Consider the following 22,308-nt stretch of genomic DNA (forward strand, 5'->3'; position numbering starts at 1 on the left):
GCCGACTTTGACTCCCATTTTAGGCCAATTACATTATTCCAATCAACCAAATTCTTAGCTATTTCACTAGTATTACTTCTATTCTATCGATTGAGCACAAGAAATCGCCAAGTCAACTGTTTCAACTACAAAATAAAGTGATCGGAAATTGTTAATTTGGCCAATTTAACACAAAGTTCAAAATATTCCAATTTCAAAATAGGGTCCAGAATGAACAATGTAGGCATTCCTGGCACTAAACTAACATTTCCTCTGTTCATTAGTTATGTTTTGAGGCTTTACAAATAAATTCCATTTTGATTTTTTATTCACATAATGAATTTTTATTCACACCAAAAAATAGAAGATTTACTGTTATGCAATACTGTAATAATTGTATAAATATCATCACCATATTTGTGAATGTATATTAGACCCACCAGCTGGTGTGTATTAGACGTGTGAGGTCGTTTGTTTACTCTTGAATATCGGCAAAAATTTAACATTTCTGCTACTTTGAGCTCAGTTTCAAGCCATTTCCAGTGCTAAAACCAATCAAAATCATCTCTATTTCTGTAATATGTCTTCCATTCTATCAAATGAGACCAAGAAATCGCAAATACAACTATAAAAAAACATACGAAAAAACACTGCAAAGTTGCTGTTTTAATCGAAAAATCATGATTTCATTTTTTTTCTCTCATTATACACAGTGTGCTGCAGGATCTGTTTTATGTGGTGCACACATACCACATAGATGTATTCTCTCATATCTAGGCCCAAATGTACCACTCACAGTTTATCAGAGTGAGCTGAGCTCATGGCGTAGATCTACGGTTTGGACCCTGAACGTAAAGCCGTAGATCTACGGGACGGACCCTGAAAGGGTTAAACTGTCCAAATGTAGATCTACATTGACGTGCGTAGTGCTCCGAACGTAGATCTACATCCAATTTTACACGCTTTCAAGTGGAGAAAATCAAGGTCGAAGCGCTACGCACGTCAACGTTGCTCTACATTTGGACGGTTTCAGGGCTAAGTGCCATCTGGAGCTACGACACAGGGTAGTCAACCCCACAAATTCAAGTGTTCCTTATTTGTGGAATTCAATTATCCAACATTTGTACTGATGGACAATCTGACAATAGATTTGATTATCCACGGGTTTTTCTGAAAGTACCCCTTTTCTTATACTTGGCACATAATCCCTAGATTGAAAACTAGCCATTCAGACCAAAATGTCATCATAAGCTTTTCTATGTGCAGGTTATTTGTGTATTGCTCCAGTCATGGTATTGTGCCTTTTTGTTCTCAAAAATCCATCTGCCTACATTCCCCATGATGCATGGCCCTCATTTTGTGTGCAATCACCCCATGATCGCATGTATCAAATGTCTTTGCAAAATCTGTGTATATGTCATCTGCATTTTGGTTTTCTTCCAGTGCATCCATAATTCTGCCATAATGGTTTAGCAGATGTGACAGGCATGATCATCCAGTTCTACAATCGTGCTGGTTTGGGTTGTGCAGATTGTGCTCTTCCATAAAGATTGTAATTTGGCATCTCGTCACTCTCTTGAAGACTTTTGTGATGTGGGATTTTAGGTCTGTAATTTTAAGGCAGTCACTACTGCCTCCTTTATGCAAGACTAGCCACAGGGGGATGGAAATGAGCTAAAGATTTCCATCCCCACCCCCCCGGTTGCTTGTCTTACATTGTTAAGATCGCCTGTCTGCAATTGTATTACCTCCCTTATGCAAAGGAACTACGTCTCCACTCTTTAGTCTCTGGTATTTTACCTAAATTTAACCTCTTTCTCCAAAGAATACTGAAAGCTCGTGTTAGTGGTGCTTTGCACTTTTTTTTTTATAAACAAGGAATTCCATAAATCTGATCCAGGTGCTTGGTGAACGAACATGATTTCTATTTCATTTTCAAATTCTATGGGATTATTACTAATTTAAGTTGGTTGGTTGGTCCTTCCAATATTCATTCTCTGCCCCTATTCTTATCACTTTGTTTTTTTTCTGTATTCTTTCAAACACCCTTTCTCTTCTAATAACTTCTGCTGCTTCTCTTCCAAATCTTAGTCCTTTACATAGAGCAACTGGGATAAAGAGTTTACAGCACATTTGTTATCTTTAAATCACATTTCTTTTACAACCAATAGTAAAGTATCTCATTAACAGATTTTGACAATTTCTGACAAAAAAAAATTGGCCAAACAAACACTGAAAGTAGTATCAGAGAAAATGAACAAAAAAACGTAATTCCGGATTTTGGCTGTAGCAAATACAAAGCTGACTTCTTAAGTATCAGGCCAAGCCCCAATGACTTTGACATTCGTCCAAGCACGGGCCAGAGTGGCCTGTACTTGGGCAAGTACTGGCCACTCTTGTTTCCTGAGCAGTAGGCCACCAGAGCCAGTTTTTTGTTGGTGCTCACTCACACATACATGCTTATACAGTTTATACAGTGGAACCTTAAATTTCGAACCTAATCTGTTCCAGGAGTTAGTTCTAAATTCGAAAAGTCTGAAAAGCGAAGCAATATTTCCCGTAAGAAATAATGAAAATACAATTAATCCGTTCCAGAAACCCAAAAATACTCAAAAAAAAAAAATACATTTTATAGAGATTAATTATAGTTTTATATACACACAACAAATAGGGTGTACAATTATGTATTAATAAATTTAAATAAACATAAAATAACATTTTTACTTACCTTTATTGAAGATTGGTGATGGCATCTGGAAGATAGGGAGGAGGAGAAAGGGAGTTGGGGTTAGTGTTTGGAAGGGAAATCCCCCTCCATAAGGACTTTAGGTATCAAAGCCCTCTCTGGGGTTACTTCCCTTTTCTGTCTTTTAATGTCACTAGAATCAGCTTGAGAGTCACTGGACCCGTCTCACAAAATAACTGTCCACAGTCCTCTGTTTATGGCATCTCTAAGATTTCCCTAAAATGGGACATGGTTCTGTCAATGAACTTGTTGCAAAGATGGCTTGTTTCAGCTTGCTCAGGGTGGTACTTCTCCACAAACATTTGGACATTATTCCACTTGGCGCCAATTTCCTTAATCTTTGAATCGGCGTGCAACTTCCTTGCCTTTTCACAAATAATCATCTCTGAAACACTATCACCTGCCATCTCTTTATCCTTGATCCACACCAGCAACAACTCGACCTGATCGATTGTCTGTGGTCTTTTTTTTGGTTAGCATATTAACACCTTTTGCAACATCAGCTTCCTTGATTTGTTCGTTCTTTGCCAGGATAGAAGCAATGGTTGACTTGTTTTTCCCATACATCCTGGCAAGCTCAACAAGTTTCAAACCACTCTCATACTTCTGTATTATTTCCTTCTTCACATCTATGGTGTACCATAGGGTACCACTAGCAAGTTTCTTTGGGTCCATGGTAGCTTATTTCACAGTCCCACAAGCACTAAACACGATGAATTAATCGTAAAATGTTTGAATGAGACTGCAGGTTAGTGTCCACTCAAGCATCAACAAAGCCAGACTGGCTCACGGCGCCTGCGCAGGGACGCGGACAGAGCAGGCTGGTGGACAGGTCCGGTGCCCGGCGGTTCAAAAAAAGGGGCAAGTTCGATAATGGGGACAAAGTTGGTTCGAAAAAAGTGGTTGATTTTCAAAGAGTTCGATAAGCGATACGTTTAAAATTTGAGGTTCCACTGTAATTTCTTTTGTCTTAAATTGAATAAACCCCTATTTCAGTGTTTTGCAGGCCCTTTTTATATAACCTTTTTGATTCACTAAACCTGTTAGCGTAATACATTACCGCAACCTAAATTTCTTTATTAACTTGAACATTACTGTACTGTATGTTTATTCGCAAATGAGAGAACTGCCTAACTTATATTTTAGTGTATTATACCATTACTTTAAAAGTGTCATGCACAATTAACAATGTTTAATGCCAAGTCTTGCAAATCCTCGAAGAGGTGAGCATCATGAATCAGAATAGCAAAATAGACAGTTTGTGTGGCATGACTTGGCTCCATGTTTTGTGGAAAGAACAATGCTCATTAGAGCTGGTGAAGCATGCACACACACTGTCACTGTTCACCTTGTGCCTCACCACTCCTATCATACAACATCCTTAACCTCCTATCTCTTCACGCAGCTCTCTTAAAGCAATTAAAAGTTTATTCTTTCATGTATATATGTACATTACAAAACAATTATGTATCAATTATGTACCCGAAGAACATTACAACATAACATGTGACAAGTTTTAGGAAAATCATCTTTTGAGGCTAAGAATACAATACAGTATGAGATCCAATAAATCTTTCACATGACCATGAGCACTGAAAAAAAAAATTAAAAAGGTTTTACAACAATGAGTGAGTGGTGCACTTAGGAGTCTGTGGAGACAAAGAACTTTGTCCTTGGAGGCAAAGAGGGGAATGTATGAGAGTATAGTTTTACCAACGCTCTTATATGGGTGTGAAGCGTGGGTGATGAATGTTGCAGCGAGGAGAAGGCTGGAGGCAGTGGAGATGTCATGTCTGAGGGCAATGTGTGGTGTGAATATAATGCAGAGAATTCGTAGTTTGGAAGTTAGGAGGAGGTGCGGGATTACCAAAACTGTTGTCCAGAGGGCTGAGGAAGGGTTGTTGAGGTGGTTCGGACATGTAGAGAGAATGGAGCGAAACAGAATGACTTCAAGAGTGTATCAGTCTGTAGTGGAAGGAAGGCGGGGTAGGGGTCGGCCTAGGAAGGGTTGGAGGGAGGGGGTAAAGGAGGTTTTGTGTGCGAGGGGCTTGGACTTCCAGCAGGCATGCGTGAGCGTGTTTGATAGGAGTGAATGGAGACAAATGGTTTTTAATACTTGACGTGCTGTTGGAGTGTGAGCAAAGTAACATTTATGAAGGGATTCAGGGAAACCGGCAGGCCGGACTTGAGTCCTGGAGATGGGAAGTACAGTGCCTGCACTCTGAAGGAGGGGTGTTAATGTTGCAGTTTAAAAACTGTAGTGTAAAGCACCCTTCTGGCAAGACAGTGATGGAGTGAATGATGGTGAAAGTTTTTCTTTTTCGGGCCACCCTGCCTTGGTGGGAATCGGCCGGTGTGATAATAAAAAAAAAAAAAAAAAAGAATCAAATGGAATTAATATCTGAATAGGGTATACCTGGAAAGCCTAAATAGATCTTAGATGCTCAATCTAAAAGGATTTGAATTTCTCACGTGTTTGTTTACCCAACATATAAATATAATTTATAACAACTGTATAAATGCTGATTTTCAAGTGCAGTATTTTCACTGATTAAATCTTTAGTAAGCAATTGTCAGATTTGTACTGAAGGTCAAAAAGGTTTATTCCATATGCAACTAGAGGTATCCTGGTTGCCAAAGGTATCCCACAAACCCAGATGCATCTACCTTAATGATGGCAGAAGAAATAGTGCAAAGTGCTGCAGGACTGGTTGTTTTAAAAAATGGACTCTATACACCTTCTCTAAAGTGAAATGCTCACACTACATTTATGAAGAATTTCAGTAAGATGATGCATGTTTGGGTACAACATGTACCATATACAGTAAAAATTACAAGACATTCAATGGAAGGCAGGACATGACCAGTCATTTCCAGTACACTTCAGAAATTAACAAATATAGCCTCAAAATATAAATTGATTAGCAGAAATGAGAAAATGTAAGTAAAATTCTTAACTCTGAAAATAATAAAAAAATAAAGTGAATTTGTACCACTATTAGCATTTCTTCAATATTTAAATGGTTTTTAATGTGCATAAACTGTTAGTAATTTTTATGAAGTAACCTTTTTATTTTTACTTTTGCTATTAACAATTACAGCCTCTCCTCACTTAACGATGGAGTTCCGTTCCTAAGACCACATCATTAAATGAATTCGTCGCTAAGTGAGGAGCATACTATAACGGTAGTGGGTTTGTGCCAACCATCTTTGATATTGTTTTAATGTCACCTTTGCACCATTTATAACATTTCTGGTATATTTTTAAATGTTTATACAGTAGTCTACTGTATATTGAAATAAACAGAATAGAGGAAATCAGCTCTAATATAAATACTGGTCAGAGAGCCTGTCGTAAATCTGAGGTGTCAGTAAACGAGTACGTCACTAAGTGAGAAGAAGCTGTACAGTATTAATAAAATGAGCCGAGTTTAACTTTCAAATTTTCATTCAGCCTGCCAGTAGCTTAACCAGGTGTCCTTAGCTAGGATGTGTGAAGGATCACAAGATTGTATAGTACTGTTCTCACCCTCGAGGTTGGCCCTGGAGAAGCGGTGGGCGTCTATCCTGGGTGGGTGTGGCTTCTCACGCCGGGGCACGCCGGACACACCCACACTGCCGCCCACTTGCTCCAGACCCTGTCAATGATCAACATATCCATTATTATTCATCAAATGAGGCAAATGCAATTAGTAGCAACAACAAAAAACACTGGTAAAGGTCACAACAAACGAACTGTTTGTGAAAACTGAGGTCACCTTTAGATTCAACCCCTAAGGAAAACAGTTAATTAAAATTATACAAATTCTTAGAAGTTAGGTAAATACAGGCCATATCCTATTAATAATAATAATACCAATAATAAAAATACAGTACTATACTACAAAATGTACTACTATAACTACTACTACTACAGAACAATATTAAGACCCTTCAAATAGGTGGTGGCTTTGATGCTGGTGAACAGCTCTTTACTCAGGGAATTAGAGCTGACCACCCCTTCCTTGGCCCCTCAGGGGAAGTTCTTGATCCAAGGTACTGGACAAAAGGGCAGTGCAAAAAGTCAGGGTGGGGCCAAGGAAGTCTTCAGTTCCCAACAATTCCATCAGCTCCAACTCCCCCCCCCCTCCCCAAATAAAATAATAACGGCAGCTTCAAGGCCAGTCTTCTAGTCTCCTCTTCTAACCAGATTGTCGCTCCTAAGTCCCTCCTACATAAAACTTCTGGAGCTCTTGATTGGACCTGACCTTTCCCTTTCTTGGATGAAACCTGATTGCCTCCCATTTCCCCAGGCATTGTATGATCCTTGTGAGTTCACTCCTACCACAAATATAATAATAATAATAATCCCTCTGATTGGATCAAATATAACTACTTCCCATTCATCAAGTGCTGTATGATCCTTACAAGTTTAAAAAATTTCCCATGAATAATAATAATAATATTACTAATAATTCTAGCACAGTATAACTACTGGTACTCTTAATAATACTAATGTTACTATTATCACAAACTCCTAATAATACTATTATCAGTACTGTACTAATTTATATTAATATTAATGCACTAATCAGGCTCTGATCCACCACAAGGCCTGGTTATGGACCAGGCCATGGGGGCGTTGACCCCCGAACCCCCCCTCCAGGTATACTCCAAGTAGGTATACATTAATAATGATAATAATTCTACTGTAACATTAACAATAGTGCTAATTATATTAATACTAATTACATATTGATAATATACATAAAACATAATATTAATTATACATAACATGGATAATATAATTATAATTATCGTTATACTCATGGGGGAGCAGTAAACCTGCAGGTTTTAAACCCGTAGCACCTGTGGGGGGGGCATGGAAGGTATTCAGGCTCAGTTCAGGGAACTGGAGCACAGATCCAATCACCTGGATCAAGAGCCCTTCACTAGTGTCAAGGACCCTTCCTTGAGGTAGGATAATATAATGAACGGCTCAAGAGTTTATACATTGATTTGATAAAGTTCTAGACTGCTCAAAGAATAAAGTACATATGTGTGGGATGATCTAATAAGCTACATCAGTCATGTCAGGTAATTTCCGGCCTGGAGCGTCTTCCTGTGACATATAAACAGCTCATAATGTGACGTGAGAGGTGATTACGTCGGCTCAGCTCCAGCACAGGAAGTGCTATGAACACTGAGCTTCATGTCTTTCGGTGTATATTCACTTTAGGGATTAAAATATTTTTAACTGGCGGTGAACGGGCTATAGGCAGTCTTAATTAACTCTGTGTAGTCGATAGGATTTAAACCCTATTAACCAACCTTTACCTATGGCTAGTTTCGAGGGCTTTTCTACACAATCAGCTCGGTCTAAGACCAGGCTTTCCAGTTGACGCCTGATCAATTAGGCTGTTTGTACTAGCGGCCTGCAGCCTCACATAGTCATCACAACCCACCCAGTCTTATGTTAAGTATATCACCCCCATCTTTTCCTGAATACCACCTACAGTAGTCGACTATAGTCATTGGTATGAATACTTTTCTGTTTAGGTCACCTTGTTGCAATTAAGCTTAAGGAACCCTGATTTACATTTTGTTATACAGAAGACAATTAGTACCGACTAGAGAGCCAGACACAGCCGGGCATAACTTTCAGGATAAAGTCGCCTGAATGCCTTCCACATCCCTCCCCCAGGCGCTGTATAATCCTCCGGGTTTAGCGCTTCCCCCTTGATAATAATAATAATAATAATAATAATCAGGATAAAGTCAATATTAAAATAAAATATGGAGGCTCTATTCCCTCATGTAGAAATCTGTCATAGAATACTGAGGAAGTTAAATTGCTTATGAAATGAAGCACTAAAAAGACCCACAAGCCCCCCCAATGGAAATGAGTCACTGACTTTTTTGGGTTATCCTAGGTTCTCTACACATATGCTGCTATGTATGATAATTCTATGTAACTGTATTTGTGTATACCTGAATAAACTTACTTACTTACAGTAATTATTATTATTATAATCAAGGGGGAAGCGCTAAACCCGGAGGATTATACAGCTTACAGTAAGACTACGCATTTTGCTTGAACTGGGATTGATGCCATAAGAAGTTTTGGGAATAGTTTATAAATTCAGTTACTCGTATATAACACTAGCTGTCAGGCTGATAGATGGTGGTGACTTACTGTAACATTATCTCGCGTGAAGTCAGTAGTGAAAGCTTCAATTTCAGCGAGCACAGCATCTATGGTGTCCCTGGCTGTGGCGCTGTGAGACTCCTCGCTGTATATTGCCATGTCTACCTTGTGTTACTAGTGTTCCTCTTCACTGTTACTCACAGGCACCTCCCTAAAGTTGACTGGCACTCTGTGAAGGCTGCATTCTGCCTTCCACACGGTAATGAAAGTGATTATATAGAGCAGCTGGTAAGCAGGACAGATGGTGGGGGCTGCACTAGCCTCGGGTAGCAACACTCTTATACTCTCTCGTCCACAACTTCTTGTCACTGGACTATAGTACCAAGTTAATATACTACACACTCTGCTTTTAGATACATGTAAGCATCCGTCTCGTCAGCACTTCATCAGTGGGACAAGTTAAGTAGTTCCACACGTACACACTGTGATAATGTAGCACAGTGGTGGTGACACTGGGGCAGCCTCGCCCACTGCCCTCAAACACACTGCTGTGTGTGTACCCACTGACACCGCACTACACCTTCAGTGGCAACGTTAGGAATGTAGTGGGTGTAGTAAGACGCCGCCACTGTGGAGCCACTGGTACTCTGCGGCCTTGTGGCCATTACACTGAAGCAGCACACCATAGTTGCCACCTACTATCTTAACCTCCCTCTTGACTTTGAAAAATAAAATATATGCGCTCATGAAGTATTCTTGTAACACTTTCTCTGAGTACTGTGAAGGAATAACCGTAAGGAAATCAATAGTAGAAAAACCAGAGAAAAACATTACAGTTTAAAATGTAGGTAGGCAGAGTAAGGTAGATGGTATCATGCCCAGCCATGACATTACTACCATTCACGGGAAGGAAGGTAGCGACGTCACCACTGACTCAACACACACCTCCTCCTTCCTTTATTATCTCATCTGTGTACATATGTACTTGCCTGTATGTGGTTGCAGGGGTCGATTCACAGCTCCTGGCCCAATGTATGTATACATAATGTCGTGCCGAACAGGTAAAACTTGCGATTTTGGCTTAAATAGCAACGCTCTTCTTGCCGAATAAAGCAAGCGAAAATTTATTTTTGTATGCAATAATTTCGCAAAAATCATTCGAAACTTAACGAAAAAAATATATTCCATTGGAGGGGTGTTAATGTTGCAGTTTAAAAACTGTAGTGTAAAGCACCCTTCTGGCAAGACAGTGATGGAGTGAATGATGGTGAAAGTTTTTCTTTTTCGGGCCACCTTGCCTTGGTGGGAATCGGCCAGTGTGATAATAATAATAATATATATATATATATATATATATATATATATATATATATATATATATATATATATATATATATATATATATATATATATATATATCGCAGGAATCAAAGAGGTAGACCCAAGAAAAGTCCCACTGAAAATGAGAAAATTTGTGCACAGGTTAGCAAAAAAATCGAAGAAGGTAACACAGTGGGAGCAATAAGAATAATTACAAGTGATGACACTGTAGCCCCCAAGGATGAGACCACGGCCCAAGCACTAAGAGACAAGCATCCAACCAGGGACACCATAGCCATCAACGACAACCCTGAGGAAGACCCCATCATTGAACAATTAATTTTGCCAGAATCGGAAGTCTATAAGGCGATCGTGTCATTTCCAGCAGGATCTGCAGGAGGTTACACTGGAATTCGACCTCAGCACCTCAAAGAGATGGTAAATCCAGTACTCGGTGAATCTGCATCAATTCTTCTCACCGAATTAACAACTTTCGTCAACAATTGCCTGGCTGGGCGAATCCCAGAAGAAATTAAACCTTTCTTTTTTGGAGCCTCACTATGTGCTTTGAAGAAGAGGGATGGGGGAATCAGACCCATTGCAGTTGGAAACACCCTTCGCCGTCTCGTTGCCAAAGCAGCAGTGAGAAACATTCGCCTAGAAGCTGCCACTTTACTCCAGCCACACCAACTGGGCTTTGGGGTCTCTCAAGGCAGTGAAGCTGCAGCTCATGCCGCAAGGGCCTACATCAGGGACCTACCAGAAGACAAGGCCATAGTCAAACTTGATTTTAGAAATGCCTTTAATATGGTGAAGAGAGATGCTGTTTTGCCAGCTGTTCGGGATCGGTACCCCAGTCTTTTTCCCTTCATTTCACCCGGCTACAGCAAACCCTCAATTCTTTTGTTTGGAGAACATGAAATTCAATCATCAGAGGGTGTTCAGCAGGGTGACCCACTCGCTCCACTTCTCTTCTGCTTGGCAGTAAGAGAACTAATTTCCAGCCTACGCAGTGAGCTCAATATCTGGTACCTGGATGACGGCACTCTGGCAGGTACTGAAGAGTCCCTGGTGGGGGACCTACAACTGGTGAAAACACAGGGAGAAGACTTGGGACTCATCCTCAATCCCTCCAAGTGTGAAATCATCACAGTGAACCAGGAAATAATCAATGCTGTGCGAAGAATCCTCCCGGAAGTCTCAACTACCACTCTGTCCAACAGTACCCTCTTGGGGGCACCGCTGGGTCACCAGGCCATCGACACTGTCCTCAGGGACAAATTGAATGACCTGATGAGAATGGAGGAGAGAATAAGCGATCTTGATGCCCATGATGCTCTGTATCTCCTCACAAGGTGTCTTACTATGCCAAGACTCACTTCTTGAGGTGTGCACCCTCTTTTGACAACCCAACACTCGATGAATATGACGCACACCTGAGATCAACTTTTAAGAAGGCACTGAACCTGTCACTAGAGGATGAGCAATGGGATCAGGCAACCCTCCCAGTGCGACTGGGAGGTATAGGGGTGCGTAAAGCAACGCATGTTGTTTTACCTGCTTTTCTGTCTTCGTGTTTGGCTTCCGGTGCATTAGTCAAGAAGATAGTACCCGAACGCTAGAGAGACGTGGTAGGAGCTCAAGACCCCAGGTTTACTGAAGCAGCGATTCGGTGGGACACCCTTACAGACTCCTCCAGTAGACCAGCTCCTCCCAAACAGCACAAACAGTCCCACTGGGACAAACCGATCATGGAAAAAATCGCCAACACAATGCTCTCCAATGCTTCAGGAAAGGACAAAGCTCGTCTCCTGGCAGTGAAGGCACCACACTCAGGAGATTTCCTGTTAGCTGTTCCCAATTCCTCCCTGGGCACCCGTCTCGACCCACAGGCCATTCGGATTGGTGTTGCTCTTCGCCTAGCTGCCCCCATCCTCACTGAACATAGGTGTATTTGCAGCAGGGCGACAGCTGATCAATTCGGACTTCATGGTCTTGTGTGTCACACAGCAGAAGGGAAGTATGCCAGACATGAGGAGGTCAATGACATCATAAAGAGAAGCCTCGCCACAGCCCGTTGCCCAGCTCAACGGGAACCCCAAGTGCAGAGGTCTGATGGAAGTCAAAAGCGTCCTGATGGAGCCACTATGCTACCCTGGAAGGATAGAAAGCAGATTGCCTGGGACTACACCTGTGCTGCCACACTGGCAGACACCTACTTGCCATACTCCGTAGTGGAAGGGGGTGGAGCTACCAGCCACAGGGAGACCCAGAAGATCCGAAAATATGAAGACCTTCCCCCTTGCTATAACTTCATTCCAATAGGGTCGGAGACCCTTGGAGCATGGGGCAAGTGTGCTCTATAGTTCCTCAAAGAGCTGGGTGAAAAGCTCATCATAGAAACCAAGGACCACAGGGCGACCAACCTTCTCTTTCAGAAACTCAGTGTTGCAATCCAGAGAGGAAATGCCTGCAGCATTCTGGGCACGCAGCCCACTGCAGGGGAGCTGGACGAAGTATTCGAGATGTAGCTCTGAGTTACCTATGTTGTTTTGCTTTCTGTTGTATTTTTGTGAATGTTTGGCCAATGTATTTTTGTCTTTAAATAAAACATACTTGAAATATAGGGGGTGGTAGGAGAAAATTCTCAAACAGCTTCAGGGAAAACCTTGAGCTTTCCCTGAAGCAAGTTTATTCTTTTCTCTGAGGATGAGGGTCCCCATGACAGTTCTAGAGGTGGTACCTCCCTATATATATATATATATATATATATATATATATATATATATATATATATATATATATATATATATATATATATATATATATATATATATATATATATATTTAATTTATTTATTTATTATAATGATTCTGGTAATGACCTATGTTAACATTCTTTCACTCAGTTTTTCTCACTAACGAGAAATGTAAGAAGAATAATTAAAAAGGTGAACTCAGACATATTATAATTAATCCATCATTATGCAAATCGTCTGTTCCGAACACTGGCCGCAAGCACTTCATGTATTTTGTAATACGAACACTGAAGTTGAGTAACAGGCAGAGGTGAGATACATACACTGATGCAGGGAGGCAATACTTGCATTACTGCCCCTACTGTCCCTGGGTAGGTATGTGGGTGGGTGCTAGTGATATATGTTCCATGTATCAGAGGAGAGGAGTCTTCTCTGGAGAGTATTCAGGGGTCAACGCCCTCGTGGTAAGGTCCCAGACCAGGTTTCTCGGTGGAAGACCTGGTCAAATAAGTTTTGTGCTAGCCTCATCAAGTCCATCATAAGCACCATAGCCCAGCTAATCAGGCAATGACTTGAGAAACTTGTCCAATTCCTTCTTGAAGACAGCCAGTGTCTGTTAGTAATCCTCTTTATATATGATGGGAGGACGTTGAAAAGTCTTAGTCTCGTCACACTTATTGAGTTTTCCTTTAATGTACTCCCTGATTTTCATTGGGGGCATTTTCGCCGTCTGCCAAGGCTCTTACTTTTATGGGGAATGATTTGTGTGAAGATTCTGGGACCAATCCCTCTAGAATTTTATAGTTTACCTGGAGAGAGTTCCGGGGGTCAACGCCCCCGCGGCCCAGTCTGTGACCAGGCCTCATAGTTGTGGATTATAATGTGCAGTTCTCACTTACGTTCCAAGGACTTCAAACGTTCGAGGGACTTCAAACATTCCCAGTAATTTAAGTGTTTAACTGAATTTATGTGAGCACTGGCGGTTCTCTGCAACTTCGCCTGCCTTACCATACCTTTGACGATTTTCAAGAGTTTTTCTACTTCTAGAGCCCGGCTTTGGGCCATACTTGTCCGGTGGCCCGCTGACCCAAATATCCATCACTGCCTGGAACAGAGCTATTAGAGTACAGCAGTACTCCAGCCTACAGAAAATGACTTGAATATCACCACTGACTTGGCAACTCTTGGTTTTGAAGATTCTAGCTAATAAGCCTATCATTTTTATTGGGGTTTTAATATTGACACTGTTGCGATCCTTGAAGGTGAGATCAACTGACATAATCAACTCCCAAGTCTCTCGCATTAGTTTTATGCTCTACTGAATAATCCGAGTTTGCTTCATATTCCATATCAGTCTTTGTTTCGTCAATCTGTCCATAACTTAGTAGCTGAAACATGTCCTCATCAAACATGGTGTTGTCAGTGATCCACTGGAAGACTTTATGTCAGCTTAGAAGTTTGCTGTGTAATCAATGGATGCCAAATTTTATACAGATTCTAATACCGTCTGCAAAGAATGATACGATGCTATTATTTATGCCTCTATCTGTGTAGGATATGAGAATGAGGAAAAGAACAGGGGCTGGTGCTGTGCCCTAGATAACAGAGCTTTTCACTATGGCAGCCTCTGATTTCACTCTGTTCACTATTACACTCTGGGTTCTGTTCGTTAGAAAATTAAATATCCATCTGCCCACTTTTCAGTTATTCGTCTCATATGCACCATTTTGTGAGTTATTACACCATGATCAGTCACACTTGTCAAAGACTTTGGGAAAATTTGTGTATACTACATCTGCATTTTGTTTGTCTTCTAGTGCGTCTTAGACCATGTCGTAGTGGTCCAATAGGTGTGAGAGGCAAAAGGGACCTGCTTTAACCCATGTTGCCTTGGGTTGGGCAAATTCTACGAATCCATGTGGTTTGTGGGTATATGGTATACTTACCTGTTGTCGATTCTTTAGGCCATCGCTCCCGTTTACCTGTGGAGACCTGGAGAGAGTTCCGGGGGTCAACGCCCCCGCGGCCCGGTCTGTGACCAGGCCTCCTGGTGGATCAGAGCCTGATCAACCAGGCTGTTGCTGCTGGCTGCACGCAAACCAACGTACGAGCCACAGCCCGGCTGATCCGAAACTGACTTTAGGTGCTTGTCCAGTGCCAGCTTGAAGACTGCCAGGGGTCTGTTGGTAATCCCCCTTATGTGTGCTGGGAGGCAGTTGAACAGTCTCGGGCCCCTGACACTTATTGTATGGTCTCTTAACGTGCTAGTGACACCCCTGCTTTTCATTGGGGGGATGGTGCATCGTCTGCCAAGTCTTTTGCTTTCGTAGTGAGTGATTTTCGTGTGCAAGTTCGGTACTAGTCCCTCTAGGATTTTCCAGGTGTATATAATCATGTATCTCTCCCTCCCGTGGCCCAGTCAAAAAAATCAGGCCTCTTGGTTGATGATATGATCAATAAAGCTACTGATTCTAGCATCAAGCAGTTCTACCGCAGGCACAACAGCGCGGTTGATCACGACTGACTTGAATGGTGGTAGTGATATATGCCCTGTTGTCTCCCAGGTGAGAATAAACATTTCTATCACTGCCCTCATTCTCGTGTGGGTGGTGTTGTATGCACCATATTTCAGGTTACAGGAAGCAACACTTTATTCCAGTCCCCTTAAATATGTGGGCATGTGGATGGATGTGCTGATAAATGTGTGCCAAAGGAATAACTGGACAAGTGGGCAGATGTATATTTAATTCTCTAACACACAGAACCCAAAGTAATAGTAAACAGTGAAATCGTAGGTTGGCATAGTGAAAAGCTGTTCCTCAAGGCACAGTACTCACCCCACTTCTCTTTCTCATTCTTATATCCGACATAATGGACATAACTCATAAACCTGTATTATTGAGTACAGAAGAAACTTGCAGCGAGGACAAATTTCAATTACTATACTTTGGAAAAGTTGAAAAATTAATGACTAGAACTTGAATCATTCAATAGAACGGAAGTTAAATGTAAGAATGACAATGTCAGTGACTTTCACATTCACTGATCACAGTAATGTTATTATCATAACTGGAAGGAAAATGATAGTCTGGATAACTAGAATATCAAAAACAAAATATGCCAAGCTAATGTTAATACTTTGAGTCATTTGTTCCCTGTAGCTTGGAATACTTCTGTATACTAACGACCTACTTCAAGGCAGGAGACACTCCAAAACTGAACAATGTCAAACCGAACCTTTACTGTTCGTATAAATTCAGTCAAGCATCTGAACTACCGGAAATGCTTCAAATCCCTGGAACTGTATTCCCTGGAACGTAGCCGAGAAAGATGCATCATAATTTACTCCTGGAAAATTCTGGAGCGATTGGTCACAAACCTTCATGCTCTACACTTGCTTGACAGACGGTGCAAAATATTTCCGGTGAAAATCAGGGGCGCGATGATTAAACTAAGAGAGAGGTCATTAAATGTAAGGAGACTAAGAGTCTTTTATTGTTAATCTTAAACAGGTCATCTATATTATTAAGAGCCCTGTCAGGAAACACTTGTTCTGTCTCCGGACGAATATTATAACAGAAATAACAAAAACCAAGTCTTCAGCACACTCCTTTTATCACAAGGTAAATTACCAATAACTCTAAGCTGTATCCAAGGGGAACTTAATAAGTTTCTCAAGTCATTTCGTGATCGGTCTGGTTATGGTGCATTCGTTGGACTTCGTGCAGCTGGCGCCAACAGCCTGGTCGGTGAAAGTAGCAGCCGGAAGGCCTAGTCTGGGACCGGGCAACAGGAGCGTGACCCCCGAAATCGACTCCAGGCAACCTTCAGATAACCATCTTCCATGTTGCAAGAAGGACACCTCATATTATTGCTCCCCGGGTGGGTGGGTGGGTGGGTGGGTATGGGGGGAGTGACACATGCCCATCTTCCAGGTGACTCAGCCAGGTGGTCACAATAAGACCAGTGCACCGTGTACATACATATAGGAGAGGCTTGGGAGAGGACTTTTGGGTGGTGTGGCTGGGAGACGAATGTATGAAAGATGTGATCATGTGGGAGATTACATGGTGATAGGTAGGTTAGGAAGAGGATGTGTGTGGAAGAGGGTAGATTGGAAGAGTTAGGGGCTAGTTTATGGAAGGTGATATTAGACAGCTCACCACAAAGGAACACAACAGTGTTACTATCACAACTACTAGGAACATAAGAACATAAGAACATAAGAACGAAGGAACACTGCAGAAGGCCTACTGGCCCACGCGAGGCAGGTCCAAGTCTCCTACCGGCTTAAGCCAATGCACCCAACCTAGTCATGTCAGGTCACATTGACTTAAGGGAGGAACACGGCAACCGACCTGGTAGCACAAGCTATCGGGTCTAACTCACACCCACCCACATCCACTCATGTATTTATCCAACCTATTTTTAAAGCTACACAACGTTCTGGCCTCTATAACGGTACTTGGGAGTTTGTTCCACTCATCCACAACTCTATTACCAAACCAGTACTTTCCTATATCCTTCCTGAATCTGAATTTTTCCAACTTAAAACCATTGCTGCGAGTCCTGTCTAGGCTAGATATTTTCAGCACACTATTTACATCCCCTTTATTTATTCCTGTCTTCCATTTATACACCTCAATCATATCCCCCCTAATTCTACGTCTTTCTAGAGAGTGCAGATTCAGGGCCCTTAGTCTATCCTCATAGGGAAGGTTTCTGATACATGGGATCAACTTTGTCATCCTCCTTTGTACATTTTCCAGAGAATTTATATCCATTCTGTAATAAGGTGACCAAAACTGTGCAGCATAATCTAAATGAGGCCTAACCAAGGATGTATAGAGTTGAAGAACAACCTGAGGACTCCTATTATTTATGCTTCTTGATATGAAGCCAAGGATTCTATTAGCTTTATTGCGAACACTTATGCACTGTTGTCTTGGTTTCAGATTACTGCTAACCAGAACTCCTAAATCTTTTTCGCAATCCGTAATATTAAGATCTACATTATTTAGTTTATATGTGGCATGGTTATTGTCCTGTCCAACATTTAGAACTTTGCATTTGTCTATATTAAACTGCATCTGCCACTTCTCCGACCACTGCATCAGTCTATTCAAATCTTCCTGGAGTGCTCGAATGTCCTCGTCAGAATGAATTCGACGGCCTATTTTGGTGTCATCGGCAAACTTGCCGATGTCGCTCTTTATGCCCTCATCTATGTCGTTTATGTAGATTGTGAACAGCAGGGGGCCCAACACTGACCCCTGTGGAACACCGCTCGTGACGCTTCCCCACTCTGATTTCTCCCCATTTATGCAAACTCTCTGCTGCCTATTTGTCAACCATGCCTCTATCCAGGAAAAAATTTCTCCTCCTATTCCATGTGCTTTAATTTTCCTCAATAGTCTCTGATGTGGGACCCTGTCAAAAGCCTTACTGAAGTCCATATACACAATATCATATTCATTACCATGATCTACCTCCTCAAATACCTTAGTGAAAAAAGTTAATAAATTCGTAAGGCAGGAACGCCCCTTTGTAAAACCATGCTGAGATTCGTTGATTAATTTATGCTTTTCAAGGTGGCTACGAACTGCCTCGGCAATTATTGATTCCATAAATTTTCCCACTATGGAGGTTAGGCTTATTGGTCTATAGTTCGAAGCTAAGGACCTGTCACCTGTTTTGAAAATAGGTATCACATTTGCCATTTTCCACTTATCTGGCACCATGCCAGTTTGTAGTGATATGTTGAAAAGATTAGCCAAAGGTGTGCTAAGCTCCTCTTTACATTCCTTTAGAACCCTTGCATACAGTTCATCAGGGCCTGGGGATTTGTTAGGTTTTAATTTATCTATTTGCCTAAGGACCATGTCACTTGTGACCCTAATAGTGCACAGTTTATTATCGTCCTGTTCTACATAATTTATCATTACTGGAATATCGCTGGTATCCTCCTGTGTAAAAACTGAGAGGAAGTATGTGTTAAAAATTCTACACATTTCCTTATCACTGTCAGTGAGCTGACCCGAGGAACTTTTGAGTGGGCCTATCTTGTCCCTGATCTTACTTCTGTATACCTGAAAGAATCCTTTTGGGTTAGTCTTCGATTCTCTTGCAACTTTAACCTCATAATCTCTTTTTGCTTTTCTAATTCCCTTTTTTATTTCTCTCTTTAACTGAATATATCGATTTCTTAATTGCCCCTCTCCTCTTTTGATTTGCCTATATATGCCTCTCTTTTGACCAATCAGATATTTTAATCTATTGTTCATCCATTTAGGATCATTTTTGTTTGATCTGATTTCCCTATTTGGAACATAATTTGACTGAGCAGCTAGAACTATGCCCTGGAAAGCATCATATCGGCAACCATCACCACCTACCTGACCCCTAGTCAGGTCATTCCAGTTCAGCCCACCTAAGTAATTTTTCAGTCCTATGAAATCAGCCAAGCGAAAGTCAGGGACGGAGACTTGATTGCCATTATTAGGGGAATTCCATGATATGTTAAAACTGAGTGATTTGTGATCACTCTCCCCAAGCTCATCATTAACCTCAAGATTATTAATTAGTGTTTCCCTACTGGCAAGAACCAAGTCAAGGAGGTTATTTCCCCTAGTTGGCTCTGTCACAAACTGTTTTAAAAAACAATCCTGGATCGTATCAAGAAAGTCACCCGACTCTAAATTTCCTGTCAAATTGCTCCAGTCAATCTGTCTATAGTTGAAATCTCCCATTAGCACAACATTTTCGTATGTAGATGCCTTACGAATTTCGTCCCATAGAAGTTTACTGCACTCCCTATCAAGATTTGGGGCCCTGTAAATCACACCCAAAATTAGTTTTTCTCGGCCCTCGAGAAGCTGTAACCAAACAGATTCAGTGGCTGACGCTTCTAATTTAATATCTTGTCTAACACAACAATTTAAATTGTCTCTGACATACATCGCTACTCCACCACCTTTCCTGTTGACCCTGTCAGTGTGGAATAATTTATAGCCTTGTATGTGACATTCAGAGGGCATCTCTCTATCTTTCAGATTGAGCCAGGTCTCTGTTATAGCAATAATATCTATGTTTCCTGCACTTGCAATTAATCTTAGCTCATCTATCTTATTTCTAACACTCCTGCTATTAGTATAGTAAACCTTAAGGGAGCTAGTCCCTTGCTGCCCTCTGCTGTCCCCCTTTGTTTGCTGACCTGTTCTATTGTCTTTATTTATAACTTCATGCTGAATGCCTTTTATACATTTACTGTTTCCAACCCTAGTGTTGCAACCTGCTTGTTTCCCACACACACCCATACCTCTATCTTCCATCAGTTTAAAATCATAGGCATTTCACCAATGGCCTTCTCAATCGAGTCTGCAAGTGCTACCACCCCTGCCCCAGAGAGATGAACCCCATCCCTTGCATACATATCATGTTTGCCATAAAAGTTGTTCCAGTTGTCAATGAATGGGATTGCAAGTTCCTTGCAGTATCTGTCTAGCCAGCAATTTACACCAATTGCCCTAGACAACCATTCATTTCCTACTCCCCTTCTAGGCAAGATGCTACATATGATTGGGATCCCTCCCTTAGACTTAATGAAATCTATAGCTGACCTGTACTTATCTAGCAGCTCTTCTCTCCTACCCTTCCCAATATCATTTCCACCAGCACTGAGACAGATAATGGGCTTGTTCCCATTACCTGACATGATATTATCCAGTCTGTTGACAATGTCCCCAACACCAGCTCCAGGGAAGCACACTCTATCTCTCATCTTCTTATTCCTATTACAAAAAGCACGGTCAACATATCTTACCTGAGAGTCACCAACCACAAGAATGCGCTTACCTTCATTAGCAGGGGCAGTAGTACCCTTACCTTCACTGGCCACTGAAGTACATTCATCCTGGAGAACAGAGAAGCGATTTCCTACCTTCAGATCTTCACTCTTAACTTTCCTTACTCTGATGCGCCTCCCATTACTGTGAACAACTCGCCACTTGTAGCAGGTGCTGGGCTGCACCTCACTGCTGGTAGCCGTTGCTACCTCCCCACCTACAGCCTCCTCACAGTGAGAGACAGACTGCACCTCACTGCTAGAAGCCTCATTCCCCACATCTCCAACCACCTCACACTCTCTCCCAGGCCCATTGAGGTGGACCTTCAGCCTCCTAATCTCCTCCTGGAGAAGCAAGACCTCCTCCTTCAACTCTCCAACCTCAGTTTTTAAAACACTGCAGAAGCAAGCCATGCTTTGTAACCGTCCACGCTAATCCCCAAAGCAGCTCAGGGTCTGTGACCTCACGTGACGACTGACCACTGAACACTGGTTAACTAGAACGTTCACACAAAATATACCATGCTAATGATGATACTCTTTGAAGCACTACACCGAAAGATTACTGAGATACAGCAGAAACTAAAACATCCATACCTGACGGAAGAAGCACAGAAGGAACAAAAAACACCCAGAAAATATAAAGAACAATCTCAATATCTCTGCACACGCAAAATCCAAATAAAAACATCACTTCTAGAAATGGTCCACCACTCACGTGACAGTCATACACTGATGACTAAAAAAATGAGCAACACTGTACAAGAGCAGTGTGAGAGGTAAAAGGACACAAGTGCAACTAATGTGACATTTTGTTGTGCCACAATAAAGTGTCACATTAGTTGCACTTGTGTCCTTTTACCTAACATATTGTCGGTAATTCTACCAACATTAATACAAGAGCAGTGTGAATCAGTGTTCAGCGATCCACTAAATGTGATGAATGGTTTTGAAAACCGACAAGCTGAAGAATTGAGACACTTATGCAACATATGGGAATCTTTATTGAAGAAACGTTTCGCCACACAGTGGCTTCATCAGTCTTATACAAAGCAGGAAGGTATAAGGAGAGGAGTAGTTTGAGGTAATCAGTCCTTCAGCCTGGAGTCGACGTGTTCAGTCCATCAATCTTTCTACAAGATTGGTGGACTGAACCTTCCTGCTTTGTATAAGACTGATGAAGCCACTGTGTGGCGAAACGTTTCTTCAATAAAGATTCCCATATGTTGCATAAGTGTCTCGGTCCACTAAATGACAGGAGCGTTGAGGATACAGATAACTTTGTTTATTATCTCTGTTCACTCTACAAATTATGTATCTGACATAAGCACTAGTCCCCAGAATTCGAGAAAGGAAATAAAATAGATTTGCCCACACTTACAGCACCAGGGTATGTTTCACCGACCTGTATATTTATAAAGTGCAAAGTATCATTAGCATGAAGACTCAGTATTCTCTGGGCAAAGAGCTTAGATCTAGGAAAAATCCCAGAGGCAGTTGAGCTCTGATAATAACTACACATCCGTAGTACTAG

The 22,308-nt window shown here is 41.5% G+C and overlaps 1 protein-coding gene across 6 annotated transcripts in view; it reads right to left on the reverse strand.

Moving 5' to 3' along the window:
• pico overlaps positions 1-22,308 on the reverse strand; it is a 571,549-nt gene that overhangs the window by 67,912 nt on the left and 481,329 nt on the right. For 5 of the 6 annotated variants that reach the window (XM_053784277.2, XM_053784363.2, XM_053784200.2 and 2 more), the window contains exon 3: positions 6,255-6,363. In XM_053784277.2, the coding sequence (XP_053640252.1) occupies positions 6,255-6,363 (109 nt within the window). Of the gene's footprint in view, positions 1-6,254; positions 6,364-8,900; positions 9,534-22,308 lie in introns of those variants that run through there. The other variant, XM_053784590.2, reaches the window with a different exon arrangement.

The sequence above is a fragment of the Cherax quadricarinatus genome, chromosome 2 (genome assembly GCF_038502225.1).
Source record: "Cherax quadricarinatus isolate ZL_2023a chromosome 2, ASM3850222v1, whole genome shotgun sequence".
Classification (NCBI taxonomy): Eukaryota; Metazoa; Arthropoda; class Malacostraca; order Decapoda; family Parastacidae; genus Cherax; species Cherax quadricarinatus.